This window comes from Trematomus bernacchii, unplaced genomic scaffold (assembly GCF_902827165.1).
Source record: "Trematomus bernacchii unplaced genomic scaffold, fTreBer1.1, whole genome shotgun sequence".
Lineage (NCBI taxonomy): Eukaryota > Metazoa > Chordata > Actinopteri > Perciformes > Nototheniidae > Trematomus > Trematomus bernacchii.
Window position 1 is genome coordinate 9322706 of NW_022987720.1, and position 23721 is coordinate 9346426.

The 23721-nt window shown below is 42.2% G+C and overlaps 1 protein-coding gene across 1 annotated transcript; it reads right to left on the reverse strand.

Annotated features, from left to right (window-relative positions):
* Window positions 1-8587: 8587 nt before the first annotated feature.
* Window positions 8588-23607, reverse strand: pctp (phosphatidylcholine transfer protein). The gene is made up of 6 exons (XM_034143427.1): window positions 23426-23607; window positions 22350-22467; window positions 21267-21346; window positions 20951-21122; window positions 20262-20329; window positions 8588-9763 (listed from the first exon to the last, which is right to left on the reverse strand). Exons 1-6 carry the CDS (start codon window positions 23552-23554, stop codon window positions 9689-9691), a joined length of 642 nt encoding a protein of 213 aa, XP_033999318.1. The 5' UTR covers window positions 23555-23607; the 3' UTR covers window positions 8588-9688.
* Between the last annotated feature and the right edge of the window lie 114 nt (window positions 23608-23721).

Sequence of the window (23721 nt, forward strand, 5' to 3'; positions counted from 1 at the left end):
CTTTATTGAGATCTTAAAACATTATGATGGCCATTACAGAGGTGTAAATGACAGCTAGATATTCAGAATGTTGGTTAATATTTAAAAAAGGAGAAATACAATAGAAAGAAAACAAGTTGTTAAATAAACAGCATTACTCAATAGATGATATCTAAACTACTTCACCTAAGACTTCTTTTATAGGAAACCACTCATCTGAGTAACCACCAAAGCTTTGTACAGTTTGATGATTTATTATTCACTGAGGTTGAATTACCTCCTAATGTTCAGTGTTTGATTTACTCCACTGATTTACTGGAGAGAAATACAGCTGTGCTGCAGATACTAATACTGACATCTAGCTGAAGTTGGTCGACTGCATTGAGAACTGCATTATGCAACGTGTGTAGCCTGAAGATTAATGATAGGAAGACATTAGGACATTATCAACTTTTTTTTCTCTTGGTTAAAATAACTTTCATTAAATGACATGCGAGTAGACCGGCTGACTGTATCAATGTTCTTTTTCTTTTTTTTGGATTCAGCGGTAGGGCTGGAGGTTGAACGTTTTATAGTGAAAATAAAAGAAACACTGAACTGAGCCAAAAAATGTCTCCAATGAAACTTCAGTTTTTTTATTACAATACAGTTCAGTTGTTTTTATTTGGTCAAAAACACTAAAGAAGAGTGGGAGGCACTAACCACTACTGTTAGAGTACATAAATGAATCCATGACAAGGAATGCATAAACACAACTTATATCATATTTATAACAGAACAAAAACTTAAGATTATTTTTATTTAGTTTTTCTATAAATATGAATGCATTTAGCATGTCTGTTTTGTTCAAAAAAAAAACTCATTATACTAGAACTTCCAAAATCAATACACAGCACTATGGTGTGTGATTTTCTATTGATGAACGGAAAGCAAAAAGCAACAACATTCTGAGAGCTACTGCTAAGTCGTAGAAAGTGCCATTAGATGCACACAGAACGGTCTCTTGAGTTTTAGATAAACATAATGATAAACACCTTCCACCCTCAGTGGTATATGTTGGCGCAGGGGGGCAAAAGCTACACAAATGTCACACTTTAAGGTAAGTTACAGCCAGTACGTTGGCTGTGTTATATTTTTCAGTGCTCCTGGCCCCCCTCCAAACATTGGCTTTGCAGATATTGCAAACAGCCGTAGAACTTGTTGGCGTAGAAAGCGTGAAATACCTCCAAACAGCTGACATGTTTGTTGTAAGCTCCCTCAGCTCAGGGCTTTGCACGAGGATAAGGAGTAGCCAGCCAGGGAAATCCGTGGGATAGAACATTTGGCTGTAAAAGCCCAATTTTGGGTGCGTCTGGTATGATGTAGAAAAACATATAAGCTTTGTTTTCTAGGTTGCATAACTGCAGGACGGTCCATTACATCATATTGTATTTTTTAAAGATAGGAATTTTGCATTAGTTTGCATAATTGGTCAAAGGTTTCTTATGAGTCTAGTGCAAGCATTGATTTGAAGCAGACGCTAGTGGACGCATACCTACAAATTATATAAACTTCTCTCTCTAGCTCTTTCCTTCCTTATTGGCATCACTAAACTCTGAAAGGCTGCATCATTACCCCTATGCAGAGGTGAAAGAAGTACACAGATTATTTACTTGAGGAAAAGTAGCAATACTAGTGTAAATTAACTCTAGTTCAAATCCTTCATTCAAAATTGTTCTTAAGAAAAAGTACCAAATTCCAGGCACTAACGGAACTAAACGGGAAAAGTACGGGGAAAAGTACTCCGGTGTGAACGCGCCTAATGATTACCATCAACATGCAGAATGGCCCATTTAAGCACCATATATTTGAAATGATGTTATCATAATTATTGATGCACTAATGTGTTCATCAGTTCAATGTTGCAGATGGTAAAAGTGGCGTTGTTTGAACTAGTTGATATACTAATGCAGTAGCTATAATAATATATGATAATATAGTCGTTTTAAGTTTGATCTAAATCTGCAAAGTAGCAAGTAACTAAATCTGTAAAAGAAATGTAGTGAAGTAAAAAGTGGCGAAATATGAAAATAAACAAGTAAAGTACAATAACCTACATTTTTACTTAGGTACAGTGCTTGAGTAAGTCATTCCACCACTGCCCCTATGTGAACAAGTATGGACATGACAAATGTGCCTTTAGATGGGTACACATTTACAGTACAACCCTGCCTTAACCCTCCTATTCTCTTCGTTTCTCCCCCCTTACTTTGGTGTTCGCGGTCAAATTTGACCGGTCCTGTTTTAACTGCTATTACATTAACACAAAAACCATTAATCATCACCACATTTCATTTAACACCCTTTCAAACTGTAAATATTGTATCAGACTACTGGTATACATGAAAAACTGCAGTAAATATACAAAGAATAGACACTGAACATGTATTGCGTGTGCCAGGTGTGATTCACATGGGGGGATTGGGCACATAAGGGGGGCAACACATCTAGAGTGTGTGTGTGTGTGTGTGTGTGTGTGTGTGTGTGTGTGTGTGTGTGTGTGTGTGTGTGTGTGTGTGTGTGTGTGTGTGTGTGTGTGTGTTTTATCTGATCCGGATGGTTACTAATTCCTTTTCTTTATGGGACCGGGAACACCATGGGTGTTACAAAGTTGACTAAATCATCCAAAATGCAATGAAAGTGGTGATCAGCAATTTGATATGTTCAAATGTCTACTGTGAAGGATATCATAAAGCCTTAATGCAATCGAATCTAAAACAAAAAAGTTATGATTGATGAAAGTAGTAAATCGGTCAGATTTGACCCGAAGACAACAGGAGGGTTAATGGGAAGAATTGACAATACAAATATCTCTAATTTGTAATAGGTGAACTTATGAGAAATGTGCCTTATGTAAACTGACGTACTTGCACTATGACACTTGTGGTTAAGAAGAAAAAAATGTCAGCCATTAGTGGCCATTAGCCATCACAGGAAATAACTTTCATTCTCTGATGGAGGAGAGAAGAAAATAAATTCAAGCACTGAAATTGGTTCCCTCCAATTTTCCTTCTCTATAAAATGGGCTCACGTTGAGCTTTCATGTGAATCTTCATGCATAATGGAGCAGAGGGCCTTCCACCAAAATAGAGCTCATTTGCACAGAGTGTGTGGAAGAAAAAGGAGAAGAAAACACATAAAAGCCCATTCAGGGTCAAAGATTCCCTTGAGTACACCAATATCTCTAATAGTAATCTATTAAAAATCACTTTGAAAAACCAAGTTGAAAAATAGACTTCCAAGCGGGGCCATTACTTTGTTACCTCTGGCAGACAGAGAGGCACCTGGGAAATCTGAGCTGACGTTTAGGGGGAGCAGCAGTCCAGCAGAAAAACGATATCACTTTCTTAAGCTAATTAGCCCTGTATATTACCAATCAAAAGAACCTCACTCTGAAACACAACGGCTAGCCAAGAAATATATTTGTCTTCCATTTGTGGAAGACTGGCCGTGGAAAAACTCCAGGGTTGAATATTATTCACCCAAGACATTCCAGGGGATAAAATGTTGCATTCAAGCGGGATTCAAGCGTCTGATTCCTGTCACTGCTACCACTGTTATTCCCAAACAGACGGATGAGAGCTTTGTTGAAACTTGATCTCATTATTTCAGATCGAATCAGTTAGTTCAAAACTGGATTCAAGCTATAACAAAGGCACTGGAGTCTGATAAGGACTGATGACAGTGACATTTGATTATTATTCATTACATTATTCTGAAATTAAAGCTTTACATATTTGAAATACTACAAAAAGGAGCTAACTCTGATAATAATTGATTTGTTCAAATGTATTTCATCAGATTTTAACTTTAGTTGATATATGTCGATACATGCTGAAAGAGTCACAGCAGTCTTAGAATTGGTTTGCCATCTTGCTTATACTACTTAAATGTAACAAATATTGCAGTATTACTGAAGGCACTGAGGTGTAGAATGATATTACTTTATATGAAAGGAAAATAGCATTTTCTATTTGACTTCCCATACTTATTTTATTGAAGTAAATACTATTTTGGACAGTATATTTGAAGATATATTTGAAGATAGAGAGTGTTTCCCCTCTTGATTATGGCTGTATCCAACTTTATTATGTATTTATTTTATTTTTTTGATGACTATATTGCCTTCAGATGTATTTGTATTGTACTTTATGTATGCACGCCACGTTACCGAACAAACTAATGTGAATTAAGGCATTGAATGATTCACCGGAGAGTTTAGGGTTATAGTCTTTCTCCTTCATAAAGTGTAATGTGATGGTCTTAGTAAATAATAAGCAAGATTTTGACCAGTCAATGTACAACTTCCACCAGCAGAGGGCGAAGAAACATCAAAAATCTGTCTGAGCTGTCAGCTGGTTACAGTTTGGAGCTGATGCATCCTTGAATTGGTCTGCTTTGTGTAAAACAGATAAATATTTAATGCAAAATCAATTTGACAAAATAAAAACAAATGTATCTCTTTCTAGTCAATCTAGAAATTGTATTTGCATCATATACTTTACTAGGGTGTTTGTTAAACATTATACACCTGATTCACCTCACGTGTTGTATAAGCAGTTTTATAAAACACATGCACAATTCTACAGCTGACTATACCATCAAATGAAAACTATGAGGCCACACATTACAAAAAAGAAGAAATCGTAAAGGATGTTTTCCCAATGTAACATGTTCAATTTCACATGTGGCATAGTCTTCATTATCACCATTTGTTTCTCCATCTCTGACCTGATCAAATTCATCTTTAAAGTTATGACGTCATTTCACTGAACAAGCTAAAGAGAAAACCGTAAACGAACTTCAAATGTTTTAACATCTCAGTGTGTGTGGGAGGACCTTGGATAGTCTTAGAAACCTATTTCAAGTTCAATTCAGCATTCTGGTGCACTTTAAGCGGAATATCAAAAGTTACATTTAAAGAGCCGCGAGCCTTCAACATTTGTAACATTTCAGCATTAAGATGTCTAAATAAAGACTAAACTTATGTGATAAAAGTTGTCGAGTAGCGAACTTGCCTTATTCAAAATAGATAAGAAATAATGTCGATATGTCAAAATGTATATTCCCTTTGAGAAACTGTCAGTTATCCCAGACGCTGTCACAAGCTGACCTTTTATCCGGTATAAACTATTCTTTCAAATACAACTTTCCAATTGTTTCATATCGTTCTCATCATTAACTCTATATTTTAAGGATCATAGTTGCCAAATATGTCGGAATCTTAAAGAACCACAAGCTGAGCATATGTTAGCAGCAAATAAAACAAAGGTCACAACCTACTGTACCTGCAAAATTATTTGAATCCTAAAACAATGGTTAATGTGGGGGAAACTTCTGTGTAGCAATGCAGGAGGAGTCACCGACTCAAAGGAGACACGGGGAGAGCTGGAGCTTTGATGGCAAACACTGATGGGTTTATTTGGAGCTTCGGCCCGAGAATTCACAAAACAAGTCAAAGAGTCAGAGGTTCTGACTTCACGGTAGTTGCCACGTCAATTCTGAAGAACTCTACCCCAGACACATGTATTTAGCTAGTTCAGAGAGAATAATCAAGATTGTGCATAACAAGATAGAATCATAACACCTCTATCAGCTGACGCCAACAGGCAGGAACAGGGAGACAAAACACTGAGAGCACAGCAGCCAAGGTTACAGGTGCGTGTGCTCAGTCAGGACATGCAGTATGAACTGATAAACTGGGTCAAAGTTATGGGCCTTGGAAAATATTTCCCCAACAGTTAACACCATTAACTTCGATGAAGGCCAGGAGCTGTCTCTCTTTTTAAATGTCCTTTAATAGTGCTAGGACTCTCTTAAACCACAACAAATGTTTATCTGGATAGAACCACATGAATAGAGTCAAAGCAAAGACCCATCTCCATTATATTAGGCCAGACAAACAGTATGGAGGGAAATAAAATAGTCCACCAAAATCTTCAAAACGACCCCGGCAACATGACCTCATCGGAAACAAAGAGCATCTTCTTCCCTCAGGAAACATCTGGGCCAACACTTCAGTTCCACAACTGATCAAAAGAGGCGAAAAAACCAGGGCGTGTCACCGCATGATTTGACTTTTAAGTCTGTGGTGGAGAGTAATCAGGAGGATAATAGGGGCAACAAGGAAATGACCCTGTAATTCATTGTTTCCACTGAGCAATCCTGTGAGGCAGCAAGAAGTGCAGGACCTATACTGTATATCATACCTAGTATAACAAATGATCTACCTCTAACAGATATGATGCAGTGTCATAACATAATATGATCAAAACTTTACTTTATAGAAACACTGAACTTCAATGTAAGTTGTCTTTCTCAATCTGAAGTGCTTTATCAAACCAAAACACTAAATAATATCTGTTCAAATGTGAGGATTTGCAGCTTTTCTCCATTTAATATGGCTGGAAATTGAATTTCTTTGGATTTTGGACAGTTAGAGACGTCACCTTGGGCCTGGGGGAAGTGATCATTCTGACATTTCAAAGAACAAACACTTACAACTCATCAGATTTATTGACAAAAACAAAATGGTTAGAAATTGCAGGTATAGATTTTTGATAGATGAATCAATAGGGAAGATAATCATTATTGGCAGCCCTAATTAATTTTCCCTTTATGTTATTAATTTAAATTATGGGTTAATGGGGGGGGCTAGTGGAGCATCGCAGCAGCGAAACCGTGCTGCGCCACACTAATTGCGCCGCATAAGCGCATGGGTGCGCCGCATTTTCGGCTCAGTTGAGGCACCCTCCGCAAGATGAGGCCCCACGCAGTCTGCATGATCGGCCTGTAGGGAGGGACGGCCCTGGTATTTGGAAGCTTTCTCCACACATTTGGTCTAGTGGTTGATTTTCATAGTTTGGGTTTTCAAGTCTTACAGCAGCAGCTCATTGAGAACCATAGTTTTGGAAAAATACATAATATTACCTCAAATTGCTATAGTATTAAATATGTTCAGTTTATAGTCATAACATTGTTTTTTAGATTATAGTTGCAACCAGGGAAACTATGAGAAGTGTCTCATAAACACTCGTTATCTTGGAAACAGTATTCAGTGTAGTTTAACAACATTTTGGTTGTCAGGAATTTATCTTCCAGAAAAATGTGGGTGTCGAGCTCTTAGTATGTCCGGCATAAACTGGAGCTAAACGAACACCCCAGAACCTAACATATAAAGTAATATTTCCTAAAACGCTATTCATTCATTTAATTCCTGTTCACACTCAAAAGTTATCAGTTTAACAACATAGCAAGTAAAACTTTTTTTTGTAATTATCTAAACAATTGTTGTGCTATTTAGAAAGCTAAATCAAGCTAGCTCTGTTTGCATCTGTCAGATTAAAAGTGTATAGGAAAGCTTTCTGGTTATCATTAGCAGGCTCTGAATATTTGTCATCTTGACCTCAGCTGCCTTTCTGCCTCAGGTATAACCTTCTCCTGACTTGACTAGACAGAGGGTTTTTTGGAACTATTTTCTGTCACAACCAGCAACAAAAATACAGAGTAGCCACTAGCCAGTTAGCTAGCTAAGAGTGGGCAGGTATAGCTACTGTAGCAGGCTAACGTTTAGGTTTAAAGTTAAACAGCTAGAAAATAAACAATTCCCATCACAAACTAATTATAAAAAGAGTATACAACCACTTACCCACATTTTTACTGTAAGCATTATTCCATAAACATATTGTCAGTTGACATAATACAGGCAACATTTGGTTCTTACCTGCAGCAGCACCTCCAACTGGTCAGGATATGTGTACCGTGAAAGGCTCGCGCACGCTAAGGGGCTGTCAATGTGCCTGCGCGCGAATGCACAAAAGTTAATATTACATTAATGTAATACGTTTGTTTTAAATATTATATATTTCTCTTAAATGTGAGAAAGACCTGGAGAAGTTATAGAAAAAGTTATTAATTATTTTCAGTATGATGAATGAAGGAAAATAATCCATAGATGTATTATTTGTTCTCGAATGTCAAATGTAACTGTCCATATACTCAGTTGGCGTGATTTTTGTTTCTGCAGTTCATATTATATAAAAGGGACATTTTTTAATGCTTTAATTGAACACTATACATACATATTGTTCGAACTTAATTGAACCAAAGTCATTCACTTGCTAAGAAAAATAATTCTTTAAACATTTCCAATCAATACTCGCAGTTATTATAATGTCCACCCCATTTATATCAATGAAGGCTCAAAACACAAACACCAGCCTGTATAACAAATACACCTCAAAAGCACCACAAACCACATCTTACAACATTTTTGTGAAAATATCATCAGCATTAAACTGTTTCACACACTAAATCAGACCGACTTTATGCAGGGAGAATTTGTTGCAGGTCTGTTGTATTATAGTGAATTAGTTTTAGTAAGTAACTAATAAACTGGCAACTGGGTGTATAAACGGTATTCAAAATGTCAATGGCAAACACTGTATTGGTGATTAGTGTTGCTAAGGAGGACATCATGTGCTAAGGTTACCATTTACTTGTAAAGCATCATTGTGTGGTAGTGGATGTAAGATAATGGAATGCTGCAGAAAAACAATAGACAGTTAACTACATTTAAAATGAAAGTTTATTTATTTCAATCACACATCAATATTACACAGTAATAGGCCTTAATTGTGTAGATTAAACCATATTCACCTCAACTGTAGCACTGAGGTACAGCCTGAGTATTATCTCAGATAGTGTACCTTCGATCATTTGCACCCAAAATCAGCATAGAGTATCATAAAATAATTTTTGCATAACAAATAAATCCATGAAAATGAATCACAAGAAGCCCATCAAGTGGCATTCCTCGAAAAGTACAGATTTGTAACTTTCACTACATTATAACTGATGAATGAATTACTGCCAAATTAAATTGTCAGGGGCAAGATTGCAGTGTGACTTAATCATACAGTACAAAGAATCACATTATATTGCACATGTACAGTTAAGAATCTAAAAAGACGTTAAAGTTAAAATGTCCTATGCAAGAATCTGCAACCAAAGATTCAGTTTGTCCTGTGCAGGGTTGGCAACTCTTTTCCAATAAAAGTAGCACTAGCTCAAAAAGTTGCTAAAAGTCACCACATGGAGCAATACAAACATTTGCATATACATTAAAAGTAACGGTTGTGCTTGATAAAGCGTGTTGCTGAGTATCATTGGAAATTGACAATATATTGAAATAATATAATTGGAAATGAAAATATAATACAATTGCATATGTTACTTGCTTTTTCACTGATCTGAATAAATTGCTAAAACTTGGTGCTAGTTATTTCTAGTAGTGGCCAGTCAAGGCACCAATATTAATACCACAGGGGGGGTTTAGTTGTCTTTTTTCAATTTAAAATTCCTAAAAGCTCAACAATTCTGGAGTGACTGGAGCTTACAAACAGTGATTGCACAGAAAAGATAATACAGTATTGATCAATACAATACAATGACACATAATTGATTTCCCAGCAGCCTATTAATGAGGGTGGCCGATCATGCCTGAGTCAAGAGCATGCTACAACAACAAGTAGTAGCCCACGTCATGCCACATTCACCCCATACGGAAACATCACATTTGATCATACAGCATCAGAATACCTCCCAAGAAATGAAACAAGAAAAATAAAATTGAGTCCTTGTGCATGAGCCATTGTGCCGTCAGTTGCATTCATTTCTTCGCGCAGAATTTGCTGTAGTTGCTACAGGCCTTCTGCATGTCTGTTAAGAAACCTGGAACCCCAGTCTGTTAAAGGCAAACAGAAAAAGAGCATCTATCAGGGAGTATTATGAACAGATGTGCAGAGAGGACACACCCAGGTGGGGCAACAAAGAGAGGAGCTTGTTGACATCATCCTGGAACACATCTGCTAACAATAATGATGGAAAACCATAAAGCAGGCCGAGGGACGGAGCTCTCAGAGGCCTGGGAGAGAACCCTTTAAACACCCTCTTTAAAGTAGATCCACGACGAATGTGTTCAACATACAGTAGTGACGTATTGCTTGAATTAAATGGTTTCTTCAAACTTACATATGTCAGAGAAAGTATTCCTTCGTTAAGACCTGAGCCTGTTTTTCAGGTCTCAGGCTTGAAGATGACATTCCCAGAACAAATGACCATATCTTCCCTTCTAAAAGGGTTACATTAATAATCTTTTTTCTCAAAGTAATGATAAACCTGTGAGTTGGATGTAGAAAAGTCAGAATCAATATAGATGTTTTTTATTTTAAAGAAAATTCAGATTGAACATAGTAAAAAACTGTAAATTATAGTGTCCGTCCAAAAATTCTTTTTTACTTATAGTGAAAACTACCCTTGGATGATGGGTTAGTAGACTAAAAGCTTTAGGAATCCAAAGTACAACATATAATAAGTACCCTGTATCAAGATTGATGCAAAACAAGTTAAATTTGACCTTTTTAAGAGAGATTTAGCCAAAAAAAACACTTCTGGGGTCATTTGGGTGGATTTTCCATATCTCTGGCCCCCCTTGGTCGATTTTGATGAATGAAATCTCTTTATAACCGCTAGAGCCAATGGGATCGAGGGAAAGTTCTACACACACAAACACGTTACCAAATAAGGAGTGAGAGTGACGCGTGGCCAAAACCGAAAGCTGCATACACTCTGGTGGCTACCATTAGCAGCTAACTTATTTGCTCCGAATTTTACATAAAAATGGAAATTATGGATTATAAATAATTTTTTCAAAGCGACAGTCACATTATCAACCCATGGATCAACCTATACAGCCTTGTTTTTTCTGGTTTTAATGCCATTGAACACGTCTTTTGATCTAATTGACAGCTACGGTGAGACGATCTGCCGTAAAAGCTCCGTAAAGGTACGTGTTGTGATGTCTGTGTTTGCTTCCCCTGTCGCGAGTTTGGATCGCTCAGTGATGATACTGTAGCGACCCTGCATAGGGTGCTGGGTGTGTCACTCAAGCGTCCCCCGTCTCTCTGCCAATCACGGAGCTGCACAGTAATGCTGGTCGGTGTGCGGGCCTGTGGTTGGGGGAGCAGAGGGGGAGGGCTGGGGTGTCGTGACGTTGACCCTGCTGTGAGTGTGAGTTAGGGAGTGGAGTAGAGAGTAATGACAAACCTGTAACCTGTAACCTGAGCTGGATTCTATAACCGTAAGCGAACAAAGGAGTTATTAAAGACAATCACTGGAAGCCTGTTTCCGACTCCCTTTGTCGAACGCTACATTGGTGTCAGAAGTGACTTTTTCGAACGAAGGACGTCTATCCTGACGGGAGCTCGTAACTGCGTCACGGAGTTAGCCGGTGAGCTAGCGGAGATGGATGAGTTCGGCAGGATGGGAGTGAAGCAAGAAAATAGTGACGGAGAGGAGGATGGAGCATGCGGGTGGTCGAAGGACATGAGTAGGGAGTTCAAGAGTGCACGGGAGGCGAGAGAGCGCCTGAGAGAGTCGGCGGTGAGGATGGCTAGAGACGCGGGGATGACTCCTTCCTCAGCGGCGTTTCGCGCCATTGACATTCTGGATGTAAACAACAATGGCGGCGCCCAGCAAACAGTAGCAGCCGCCGCGTCCGTGAAAACACCCAAATACTCGGGTAGGTCAGACTGGGAGGCTTTCCATGCCCAATTTGAACTGCTAGCACATGCCGGGGGGTGGTCAATAGAGACTAAAGCGCTACAGTTAGCTCTGTGCCTCACAGACGAGGCTCTTTCATGCCTGCTACTACTTAGCCCTGAGGACCGACACAGCTATGAAGCGTTAGCGGGGGCTTTGAAGAGGCGGTTTGGACAGTGTTTCCCGCCAGAGCTGCTCCGGAATGAAATAAATAACCGCTGTAGGAAGTCTGGGGAGACGCTGCGGGCGTTGGCTAACGACGTGGAAAGCCTGACGCGGCGGGCGTATGCACACATGCCACCCGGAGTGCAGAGTGAGCTGGCACGGGATCAATTCATCAGGGCCCTCCTCCCTGCGGACTTGAGGGTTGAGGTACAGCTGCAGCATCCACAGTCCTTGCAGGCGGCTTTGGAGATGGCTGTGGAGAGAGAGAATGTGTGGAGTGTAGCTGCTAGGAGCAGCGGAGGGCCGTTACTACCGGCTGTGAGGAGCTGCAGAGAGGAGGAGAAGCCTGCATGGGTTGCTGAAATGACTGAACTGATAAGGGCTGTGACTCTGCAGTCAACACACAGGCCAAGTAGCAGGGTCTGCTGGGAGTGTGGTCAGCCAGGACATTTGGCCAGAGACTGCCCCAAGGCACGCCGGTCCCAGGGAAACGACGGGGGGCCCGCATAAAGGGGAAGATGCGGATCCAGGCCCAAAAACCCACCAACCAAACCACAGCCGTATTGCCACCAACACAGACAGCCGAGGAAGGAGCCCGACAGCACAGCCGGGGGAGCCAGGCTCTACTCCTTCCTGAAGAAGATGACAGCACAGGCTTGGAGCCTGTTGTCGCGGTGGGCCGTGCTGGTGGTGGGGATTCCTGTTATGTCCCTGTCACTGTGGAAGGGGTGCCCTGCACTGCGCTGGTGGAAACAGGCTCGACAGTGACCCTGGTGAGATCAGATGTGTTGCCCAGTGGGACTTAATTAGAACCGACAGCGGTGCGTCTACGCACAGTCACGGGAGAGCTGGCACCTATGAAAGGAAAAGGCATGCTGACTGTGTCGGTGGGGGGAGTTGAAGTGCAGCATGTGTGGATAGCAGATGTACAGGATCCGTGTATTCTGGGCTTGGACTTTTTGAGGGCGTCTGGTTGCCACCTGGACCTTCAGGCAGGCACAGTGAGTTTCCACGGGGGGCCTGTGATCACTATGACCCGTATCCACACCCCTGCTGAACCTGCTGGGACACACCCCGTGAGTACCCTGGAAACTGAAAATAATCCTCCCTCTTTGCCTTTATCCCCGGTGACACCCACTCAGGGCAACTCCACACCTGTCACCCCCGGCCTGTGCCACCCGACCACAGCCCCTCCCCAGTTACCCCAGACTGGGGTGGAAGAGGCTCAGCCGGCAGTATGGGAGGTGTGGAGGAAGAACTGTGGCGGCCTTAATCCCGAGCAGCAAGAGCAATTGTGGCAGCTGCTGCTAGAGTTCCAGGGCAGTTTCGCCATGAGTGAGGGGGAGGTGGGCCGAACTCATCTGGTAGAACACAAGATTGACACAGGGGACTCGCGCCCCATCAAGTGTCGCCCTCGCCGACTTCCCCTGGCTCGTCAGCAGGCTTGTGACGAGGCAGTGCAGAGCATGCTGCAGGCAGACATCATCGAGCCCTCCGACAGCCCGTGGGCAGCACCTGTAGTCATGGTCCCAAAGAAGATAGGTGGCTGGCGGCTGTGCTCAGACTACAGGCCGGTGAACGGGGTCACTAAGAAGGATTCATACCCACTTCCCCGCATCGATGAGTCCCTGGACCTGGTCTCCGGGTCGTCGTGGTTCTCCTCCTTGGACCTCCGCAGTGGGTATTACCAAGTCCCTCTGGCCCCAGAGGCCAGGCCAAAAACTGCTTTCTGCACCGGCCGGGGACTATGGCAGTTCAAGGTCCTCAGTTTTGGGCTTTGTAATGCCCCTGCCACCTTTGTGCGGTTGATGGACAGGGTGCTGTCTGGTATTCCCCGTCAGCAGTGCTTGGTTTACCTGGACGACATCCTGGTGCATGGCGGCTCGTTTGAGGCGGCCCTGGGATCTCTAAGAGTGGTGCTGGAAAGGATCAGAGCCGCTGGCCTGAAGCTACACCCAGAGAAGTGCCATTTCATGCAGAGAGAGGTCACTTTCCTGGGCCACAAAGTGGGGGGCGAAGGCATCGGCACCCTACAAGAGAAAGTGCAGGCGGTCGCGGACTGGCCAAATCCTCGCAACCAGAAGGAGCTGAAGAGTTTCCTGGGCCTGGCCTCGTACTATAGGAAGTTTGTACAGGGTTTTGCTTGCACTGCTGCACCCCTGTTCCAGCTGCTACAGAAAGACAGTGATTTCCTCTGGTCTGAGCAATGTCAAGCAGCGTTTGACAGCCTTCGGCGTGCCTTGAGTGAAGCCCCGGTTCTCGCCCCGGCCAACCCCAGTCTGCCTTTCACCCTGGACACAGACGCTAGCGGAGTGGGCGTAGGCGGAGTGCTCTCACAGACTACACCAGAGGGGGAGCGGGTGGTGGCATACTTCAGCCGGGCGTTCAACAAAGCCGAGCGACGGTACTGCGTCACTCGCAGGGAACTCTTGGCAGTGGTGCTGTCCATCAGGCACTTTAAATACTACCTGTGTGGCCAGGCGTTCACGGTGAGGACTGATCACTCTGCATTACAGTGGCTCATGACATTCAAGGAGCCAGAAGGGCAGGTCGCCAGGTGGTTAGAAGAGCTCCAAGCTTTCGACTTCAGGGTGGAGCACCGGGCTGGAGTGCGTCACACAAACGCAGACGCTCTCTCCCGCCGCCCGTGTGCCGCCGGCGGATGCCACTACTGTGAGAAGAGAGAGACCCGTGAAAAGGAGCTGCTGGAGGAGGACACCGTCTGTGCTGCAGCTCGTCAAGTTGAAGAGGTCGTTTGCCGGGAGCTCCAGACAGTGGACGTGGCAGAGTGGAAGCAACAGCAAGAGCTGGACACAGACCTACAGCCTGTACTGCAGTGGGTCGAGGCGCAGCAGCGGCCACCGTGGGAGGAAGTGGCAGTGTTCTCCAAATCAACCAAGGGGCTGTGGTCTCAGTTTGAGGCTCTGCGCCTGTGTCAGGGCGTACTGCAGCGTGCGTGGAAGGAGCCAGCTACGGGAGAGAAGAGATGGCAGGTGGTGGTCCCGAAGGGTCTGCAAGAGGCGGTACTCAAGGCCATGCATGGAACGGCAGGCTCCGGGCACTTTGGCGTCACTAAGACTCTCCGCCGCCTTCGCCAGGGCTGCTACTGGGGGCGGTGCCGGAGGGATGTCGAAGACTTTTGTCGCCGCTGTGACCCTTGTATGGCTCGTAAGGGTCCCCCTGGTCGTTCCCATGCTCCACTGCAACAGTTTCCCGTGGGGGCCCCAATGGAGAGAGTAGCGGTTGATGTGGTGGGGCCTCTGCCTCTGTCAAGCAGGGGTAACCGCTACGTCCTCACTGCCATAGACTATTTCACAAAATGGCCAGAGGCGTATGCCCTCCCTGATCAGGAAGCAGTGACAGTCGCAGATGCTTTGGTGGCCGGCATGTTCAGCCGGTTTGGAGTGCCGGAGTCCCTGCACAGTGACCAGGGGAGGAACTTCGAGTCCCGGGTGTTCGCCTCCATGTGCACACAACTGGGCATGCGAAAAACACGCACCTCCCCCTTGCGGCCTCAGAGCGACGGACTAGTCGAGAGATTCCATCGCACCATGGGCCAGCAGCTGGCCATCCTCACGTCTCAGCACCAGCGTGACTGGGACGAACATCTGCCCCTTGTGCTCATGGCATGTCGCTCTGCAGTCCAGGAGTCCTCAGCCTGTTCTCCTGCTCTCCTCATGTTAGGGAGAGAGCTTCGCACCCCTGCTGTTTTGGCGTTTGGTCAACCGCCAGATTCCCTGGACACTCCTCCAGGGCCTGAGTACGCCAGGAGACTTCAAGACCGCCTGGATTCCGCTCACGCTTTTGCCCGCGATCAGCAGAAAAGTGCTGGGGTGAGACAGAAGCGGAACTATGACACCAGGACAAGAGGGCAGCACTTCCAGGCCGGGGTGCTGGTCTGGGTCTACAGCCCACAACGGAAAAAAGGCCGGTGCCCAAAACTGGACAGCCAGTGGGTTGGTCCCTGCAGAGTACTGGAGAGGGTGGGGGAAGTCGTCTACAGAGTGCAGCTGCCTCCCAAGGGGAGAAAAGTTGTGCTCCACAGAGACAGGTTGGCCCCTTACAGAGGAGTCGCTTCTCCACATGCCCAAGGGACACCGGGGCCCACGGCCTCCCCCTCGACACCCCCACCCAGGTCCCCCGGCGAGCAGAGCAGCAGCCCCCCGTCAGTGACTGAGTTCCCCCCCACTTTCTTCCCCTTTCCCCCGCCTGGACCAGAACCGGCACCCCCTGTCCCCCTGACCCCAGCCCCCCTGCCGAGAAGGCAGACACGACCCCCGAGTCGGTTCAGAGACTTTGTGTGATAGTTAAAGTTTATAGTGAGACCCCTCGGTTCCTGTAGAGGGCAAGAATGCGCCCTGGTCTCACTGGAAGGGATGGTAGTCCACCCAGACCTTCCTAGTTCAACTAAAGAAAAATGTGTTACACGTTCTCGCTGCTGTGGGTTAGTGTTTAGTTGCAGGTTTTTGTTCTAGTTTTTTATGTGTCCCTCGTGGGCGAGGAACTTTGTAGTAGGGGGGTAGTGTAGCGACCCTGCATAGGGTGCTGGGTGTGTCACTCAAGCGTCCCCCGTCTCTCTGCCAATCACGGAGCTGCACAGTAATGCTGGTCGGTGTGCGGGCCTGTGGTTGGGGGAGCAGAGGGGGGAGGGCTGGGGTGTCGTGACGTTGACCCTGCTGTGAGTGTGAGTTAGGGAGTGGAGTAGAGAGTAATGACAAACCTGTAACCTGTAACCTGAGCTGGATTCTATAACCGTAAGCGAACAAAGGAGTTATTAAAGACAATCACTGGAAGCCTGTTTCCGACTCCCTTTGTCGAACGCTACAATACTATACCTATATAATCTGTGGAGTCTCAGCTTTAAGGCGAGACACGGCAGGCAAAAACATCGTTTTTCCTGCACTGGTCAATTTTGAGATTTTGTGCTATTTTGAATCCATAACATGTTTTCTTTCAGGCTTTTGGAAGGAAAACGTACAAAATACACATTTAAGTGTTTATTTTACTATAGTTTGTCTATTTGCGTCTGTAGATTTCTCCTAAATTCACCAAAAGTTAGCATTCTAACGTAACATAAAGTACCGCGACCGCTGTTTGCACCATGTCATCAGAGATATCGTTGGAAAGCTCCGTCTCTCCTGCACAATCTCATCGGATCCAAATATGGTCATTTCCTTTGTATCAGCAACCAATCGTGAAAGTGCAAAGGGGTCTTAAACCAAGAAACGAAATCTCATTGGCTGGTGTCAATTTCTGACAACGTGATTCATTCAGATGCGTCACGTGGTGTGCTAAAGCACTTCCTGGTTAGCTTTCCGCTAGAAATTTAAATCTGAAAATGGCAAAATAACGGCGAAAAAAACGTTCACAGAGAAGACGACAACAATTGTCACTTGCACAAAGCAAGGTTATACAAAAAACAAATGACCCCGAACATGAAATACCTTCACGGAGTGCGTCGATGCGCAAGCTATCATCCAGATAACAGGAGGGTTTAGCTCGCGTCACACTGCAATCTTTAACCTGTTTCACACCTTCCCCCCGGTACCGGGCGGATAAACGCGTCATTTGCAGGAAACAACGTCTAAGGAATCTTAATATTGAATAAAACTATGAATGTGTTATATCCATGTAACGGGAAGAAACTCAGCTAACTGATCTTTTTAATTTTTTTTTTCAAAAAAAACCCACATTGCTAGCACTCAGCCTCTGAATTAGCCTCAAGCGAAAAAAACGTAACATACTAAGGCAACTAAACTCACTCTAACTCCCTTATTACTTATCCTAGATGCACAACCAACCACTCTTTTTTGGTGTCCTGGAGACACTGAATCTACCGGTGCCCTCCTCAACACTCAGTGATAAACATTCGCGACGCTCTAAACGAAAGCGTACATCATCACATGTGGAGCTAAGAAGCTAAACACGTAAATATGGCTTACCTTGGTCAAAAGTGGTCTTCAATGGCATTAAAACGATAAAAAAACGATGCTGCAGTTAATCCATAGGTTCATCCTATGTGTCTGTGCCTTCTTTGAAATTATTTCTGATAATCCATAAGCAATACAACTGCGTTTTAGTTTCCAAACTCCAGAAGGAGACATTCCTCCAGTTTGGTTTCGTTTTCCACACGCGAAGCAACCACATTTTTTCTTTACAATGTGTCTGGGTGGGAGCCTCCCCCTTCGATTCTATTGGCTCTAACGGTCACAAGGGTATGTCAACCAACCAAATCGAGCAAGGGGGGCCAGAGATAGGTCAAATCCACCCAAATGACCCCAGATGGCCCAGTTTTTGGCTAAATCTCTCTAAAAAGGTCAAATTTCACTTGTTTTGCATCAATCTTGATACAGGGTACTTATTATATGTTGTACTTTGGATTCCTAAAGCTTTTAGTCTACTAACCCATCATCCAAGGGTAGTTTTCACTATCTGTAAAAAATAATTTTTGGACGGACACTATAATTTACAGTTTTTTACTATGTAAAATCTGAATTTTCTTTAAAATAAAAAACATTTATATTGATTCTGACACTTCTACATCCAACTCACAGGTTTATCATTACTTTGAGAACAAAGATTATTAATTTAACCCTTTTAGAAGGGAAGATATGGTCATTTGTTCTGGGAATGTCATTTTCGAGCCTGAGACCTGAAAAACAGGCTCAGAGTGGAACAGGTTAAAGGTCGTTTTCTCAAAATGAGTTTTTTCTCCTACTCTGAGTTCGAAATGTCCACTTCAGTAGCAGTTACATACACCAAACCTTCCAGTTATATTCCTATCAATATTATGAAGGCTTTTACAGAAGGGTTTGGTCATATATAATTCATAGCCTGAATTATATAACATTTTATACCTAAAAACATGGTGAAAATTGATATTTTAGGGCTGTTGACAGTATTTTCTGATTTATGGAGTGATACAAAGAGATATCCAAAATCCCTTCTGTAAAAGCCTTAGATACTAATATGACTACAAAATGAAACAATAATTTTGATCCTGGCTTTATCCAAAGTTCAGATTTCGGTTCCTGAAATGTGTTAAAATGTGCGCATATTTCATGAGATAATGGTTCATTTGCATATTTAAACATGCTATTTCAGAAAACTTGTAATACAAAAAACAATTGCCTTATTGTAAGTAATTAACTGGAGAAATTTCTAGCTGATATCTTTAAGTTAAAAAAATTACCCTATTCACCTGGGGTGTCTCGCCTTAATCGGATATATTGTATGTGCAGTTACGATAAGTAATAAGGGTATCTTTATCTTGAGTTCTGTGCCGCAGTGCGTTAGAATTGTTTCGCTCAGGGGTCATTTAGACGCTTCTTATGAGACTTGTGTTTTGTTTTGGTAAAAATGGTTCGTATCTTCAGTTAGCTGAGATTCTTCCCATTAATCTGGTGCTACACATTAATAGTTTCATAAATGTTAAGAAGCCCTGAGACACAGTCTCGAAAAAAAAACGTTGGGGGGGCCCCCCTGTGGGGTCCTTGTGCATGGACTGAAGAGGTTAATTACATTTATTAAGATACTTAAAATAAAGTTTCCCTGTCACTTTTAGGCTTTTATAAACATACTATTTCCATGTCATGGCTTTTATTGTCAACAATGTTGTCCTCTTACTCTGAACAACAACAGCAGCAGCATTAAATGCTGTATATTTTTATGATGAGATATTCTTTGGTTGGAACAAATGTGAAATTCCACACATAGAAGCAAACAATCACCCTAAGGTCCGTTACACACTAGAAAATAAAATACTTACATCTGGCTAGATGCATAGAAACTCTTATTTTGGTGGAAAAGGGGTATTAGACATCAACATTTATAAATATTTCACTATTTTGTGGCCTTCTGGTGTGTCGGAAATGGTCTCAAGAGTGGATTAATCTAGAAATGGCTGAAATCAAAATTTTAATTTCCAGTTTTTTCAGCTAGGTTTGTTGTCTGGCAGTAGAAACATATAATATGTAAATGACAACGGATGAGTCGCAAGTTTGGCTGAATAATTAAAGAGTAAAGTTGGCCATAGAGAACAGGATGGTACAATTGTTTTTCCCCAGTGTTGTGGATATTATCACATGTGACATATTATCTTAACAGATCTCAGGAAGCAATATCTCCATAGGCAACCATTCAAATCCGCTTCTTTACAGAAAAATATCTCCAAACAAATCTAGTGTACATAAACTAAACCCACATCTTCTTAAAGCTCAATTGTTTATTTACTTCCAAAACTTGAAAATGTAAACAACTTACAGACTGAAATGCTCTAACCAGTCATGCTAAATTACACTTTACTAATCCCAATGAGGAAATTATTTGCATGTGATCCATTTGTAACCGTTCAGCGAGGCCAAAGCCCCTAAAGCTACTTATTACATACATACAGAGCTTCTCCTTTTTTATTCTTGCATTGTTTGTATTCATTTCAGAAATATTAAATAAAGTAAAAGAAACATGTGTGCACTGACCTTCGCTGCCCAGTTCACCAGCCAGGTGGGAATCATGCCACCAGGGTTGTCAAAGTAATTCATGAATACTGAAGAAAAAAAAATATTTTCATTTTTGACAGCTAATGACGTCTACCATTAATCAATCAACTGTTTTTTTCATTAAAAAGATCTGACAATATCACGTTTTGTTTTTTAATGAAAAGCAAATACATTTCACAAGAGAATTTCCTCCCAAATACTTAGATACTTCTTTTAAAAGTTAATAGGATTAGTTTTTTTTTTGTTTTTGCATACATTTTCCCTATTATTATTTAGATTTATATCAAACATGTTTTCATTGATATCACAATATGAACTTCAGACATATTGCCCAAGCTTATCTACAAATATTCAATTAATAATTAACTAATCTGAAAATGCCGGACACCTTTTTGCTGCATAAATGGCTTGAACGAGTGATTTGTAAAGAAATGTCCGTCAAACTAATAATATACACGTTTTAACTGTACAAAACACATATTTAAACACTATGTTGCTGCGACATCTGTTTTTTGTTTTCAAATCCATTAAGTTGCAGCTCTGACAAATTACACAATGGACACAATGACGTCACGGACAGACAAGGAAGTTGTAGTACAACCGTCTGGCCACTATCAAAGTTTGTTTCAACACCTTGCGCACTTCCTAGTTACTTGTTACTTGGTTACCTTTGGTTCCACAGCCTCCGTCGCTCTCCAAGGCCACGCTCTGCTTGTAGTCTTTGACCCGCAGCACACCGCTCTTTTCGGCACACGGCGTCTCTGGAGCACTTCTGGCCAGGATCACCCAGATCTTCCTGCCATCAACATCCAGGTCTCTGCGCTCCCTCATGTACACATACTGAGGGTTCAGCTGTTAGGGAAGACTTTTTGGGGAAATATGCTCTCCATTACAGTATGATTTAAACTGTATAAACGATACTTGATGCTTAAAGGGAAAACCTTTAGTGTTAACATTGTTTGTTTGTTTAGACCAGAAGGATACATCTCTGTTTGACATAGGAAATGGGTATTTTACTTCCCAGTAGATTGCATTTTGTCCACCGAAGTCCTTCTCATAGAGCTCTGAATACAAAAACAAGAAGATCAATTACTCAAAATGGCTGTTAAAGATGAATTCAATATGTGTGCGCTGCTTCAATCTCGGAGGTTACTCTGTAAATTGTTGTTTTTCATCTCTTTTGGTAAGGAAAGGAATTGGTAAGGACATTTTGATTTTTTTCTTTGGGTTAGGGATAATCTGCCCATGACCAAATTATGGAAATAGAAATGAACAATAAACAATTAAAAGCACCCAGTAGGATACATGTGATTCAGTACAGTACATTTGTACACCTACTAGATTATAAATACAACGTTGAGACTTCAAATGATCTAAGCCATCACACGTTATACAGTAGTTCTTGACTATTTCATGTAGGAATTACAAGTGACAAGAACATTTTACTGCAGAAATTAACATTACAAAAATACATATTACCTCCTGCACAATATTGTTTACAAACATGTAAATATGAGCCACAGTTTCCCCTGTATTGTCATTGTGTGCACTGTTGAAACATGGTTATTTGGGCATAGTTGGCTAACAATTGTGTGCAACTGACTGCTGGTCGACTTTATTATAGGAAGGGGAGACACCATAGCAAATACAAGAAGACTCTGCTACAACCATAGACAACAAACTACCCCAAAATGCCACTTTAGAAGAATAACCTACTTTAACCTCTTATATCACGTTGGACAAAAATGTCTTACGGTTTCTAACAGACTAGGGAGATACAAAAGGACAACAACATGTTACCTGCAGGTTACTGTAGAGTTGCATGGAGACAAGGATAACAGATTAAGCATGTTATTTCACTGTATAAACCATATACAGAACACTCGCTCTAAGAAGACAGATGGTTAAAGACTGACAACAGAAGCTAACGTGTGTTACAGGCTAACAATAATGTGTGAATGTCAGTAATGTACTGAGGAATAAAACCAATTATTATGAGGGAAAGTTGATTTGGATGGAAAGGAGAATGACAGTGAGAACCTCACTTTATTTTTGTTTTTTTATTACCTTTCACATATGTATCCCAATTTTTCCGATACGTCAAGTCCATGTAGACCTCTGCACACAGCTCTGCATTGCAGTTGTTGAGCACACCAAATACTTTGTACTCATAAAGTCCAGTTTCCTGAAAACAGCACATGAAATGTCTCTCTTCCAAATGTTTGCTACTCGCCACAACCACAGTATGTGACCAATCCCATAACCAAACAACTCTCATTAGAGCGGTGTGCATTACACCCTGTCACCCAAAGTGTGTTGGATTGATCCAAAAGCATGGAAACTGTTCTGAAGACACACCTTTTACAATGAAAATTGTACTAAACCTGACAAACTGCATTTCTAGGCACATATTTTGTGCCTGAAAGTGTGTCAACATGAAGGGAAAGTCAAGCCAAACACCATTCACAGAAATATAATTGTAGTTGTGTTGTGTTCCCTTGGCAGAGAACAGCACATTAAGGGTTTAACCCAAATAATTGCAAAAGATTATCTGGATTATCTCTAATGAAACTACAAAAACATATAAAGTTTAAATTACTTTTGTTTTTCAGAATGAAATGTATGTGTAGGCCCCATTGGAGTCAAGGAGGTATAGTTCAAACACAGTGAGTGAATGACGATAACTTGGTTAGCTGCAGTTTAACATTTCAATTTGACTTGTTCTTTTACCTTTTGTTAAAAATCATTCAAAAGCTACTGCCTTGATGGGCCAGATGTATGCCGAATTTCCGGGTGGATCTTTACAATTTACATAATACATTAAATCAGGTTTGACAACTTTACATTTCCATATTTGTAAATGGAGTTTGGTTAGACTGGTCCAACAGCTCTCAATTCAATTTCCGGATAGTTCTCATGTTGGCCGCCAGGAAATCACTGCAGCTGTTTTTTATTTACCAATGTTGTCATCAAATTCATCACTCTAAAGATAACAATCTTATCAATTTTGGATAGAAAGACTGACAGGAAGTCGGTGATGATACCGATAGTACAGAAGGAAAGCCGATACGGAGTCATTCATTCAGTCACCAGCAGCCCTCTTCCTGTTGTAAAAGCAGCAGTTGTATTTTAAATTCTTATACCTTATCGTGGAGCCGGTAGATTTTGACTCCCATGGTCTCGGTGAAGAGTTCCCATCCTCCCTCCAGCTGCGGCTCATCCAACTCCTTCCACGCGCTCTGAAACTCCTCATCTTTAAACTGCAGCGACATGACGGCTCGCGCTCGTTCCTCTGACAACAGACACCTTACCTGTCTGTCACACAAGCGAGAGCACCACTTCCGGCTACGGCTTTCAAAATAAAAGAGCTCGCAGTTAATAAATGCGTCAAACTGGAATAACTTGAACTACAGCAAAACTTCCATTGGTAGAAATGTAA

What these genes read in the sequence shown, in the direction of transcription:
- pctp (XM_034143427.1), bottom strand. Translation starts at nt 23,554, where the DNA reads ATGTCGCTGCAGTTTAAAGATGAGGAGTTTCAGAGCGCGTGGAAGGAG. An exon ending in TCTACCGGCTCCACGATAAG is followed by an intron (nt 22,468 to 23,425) that starts GTATAAGAATTT and finishes TGCTGTTTTCAG; the next exon opens with GAAACTGGACTTTATGAGTA. An exon ending in TTCCTATGTCAAACAGAGAT is followed by an intron (nt 21,123 to 21,266) that starts GTATCCTTCTGG and finishes CTGAACCCTCAG; the next exon opens with TATGTGTACATGAGGGAGCG.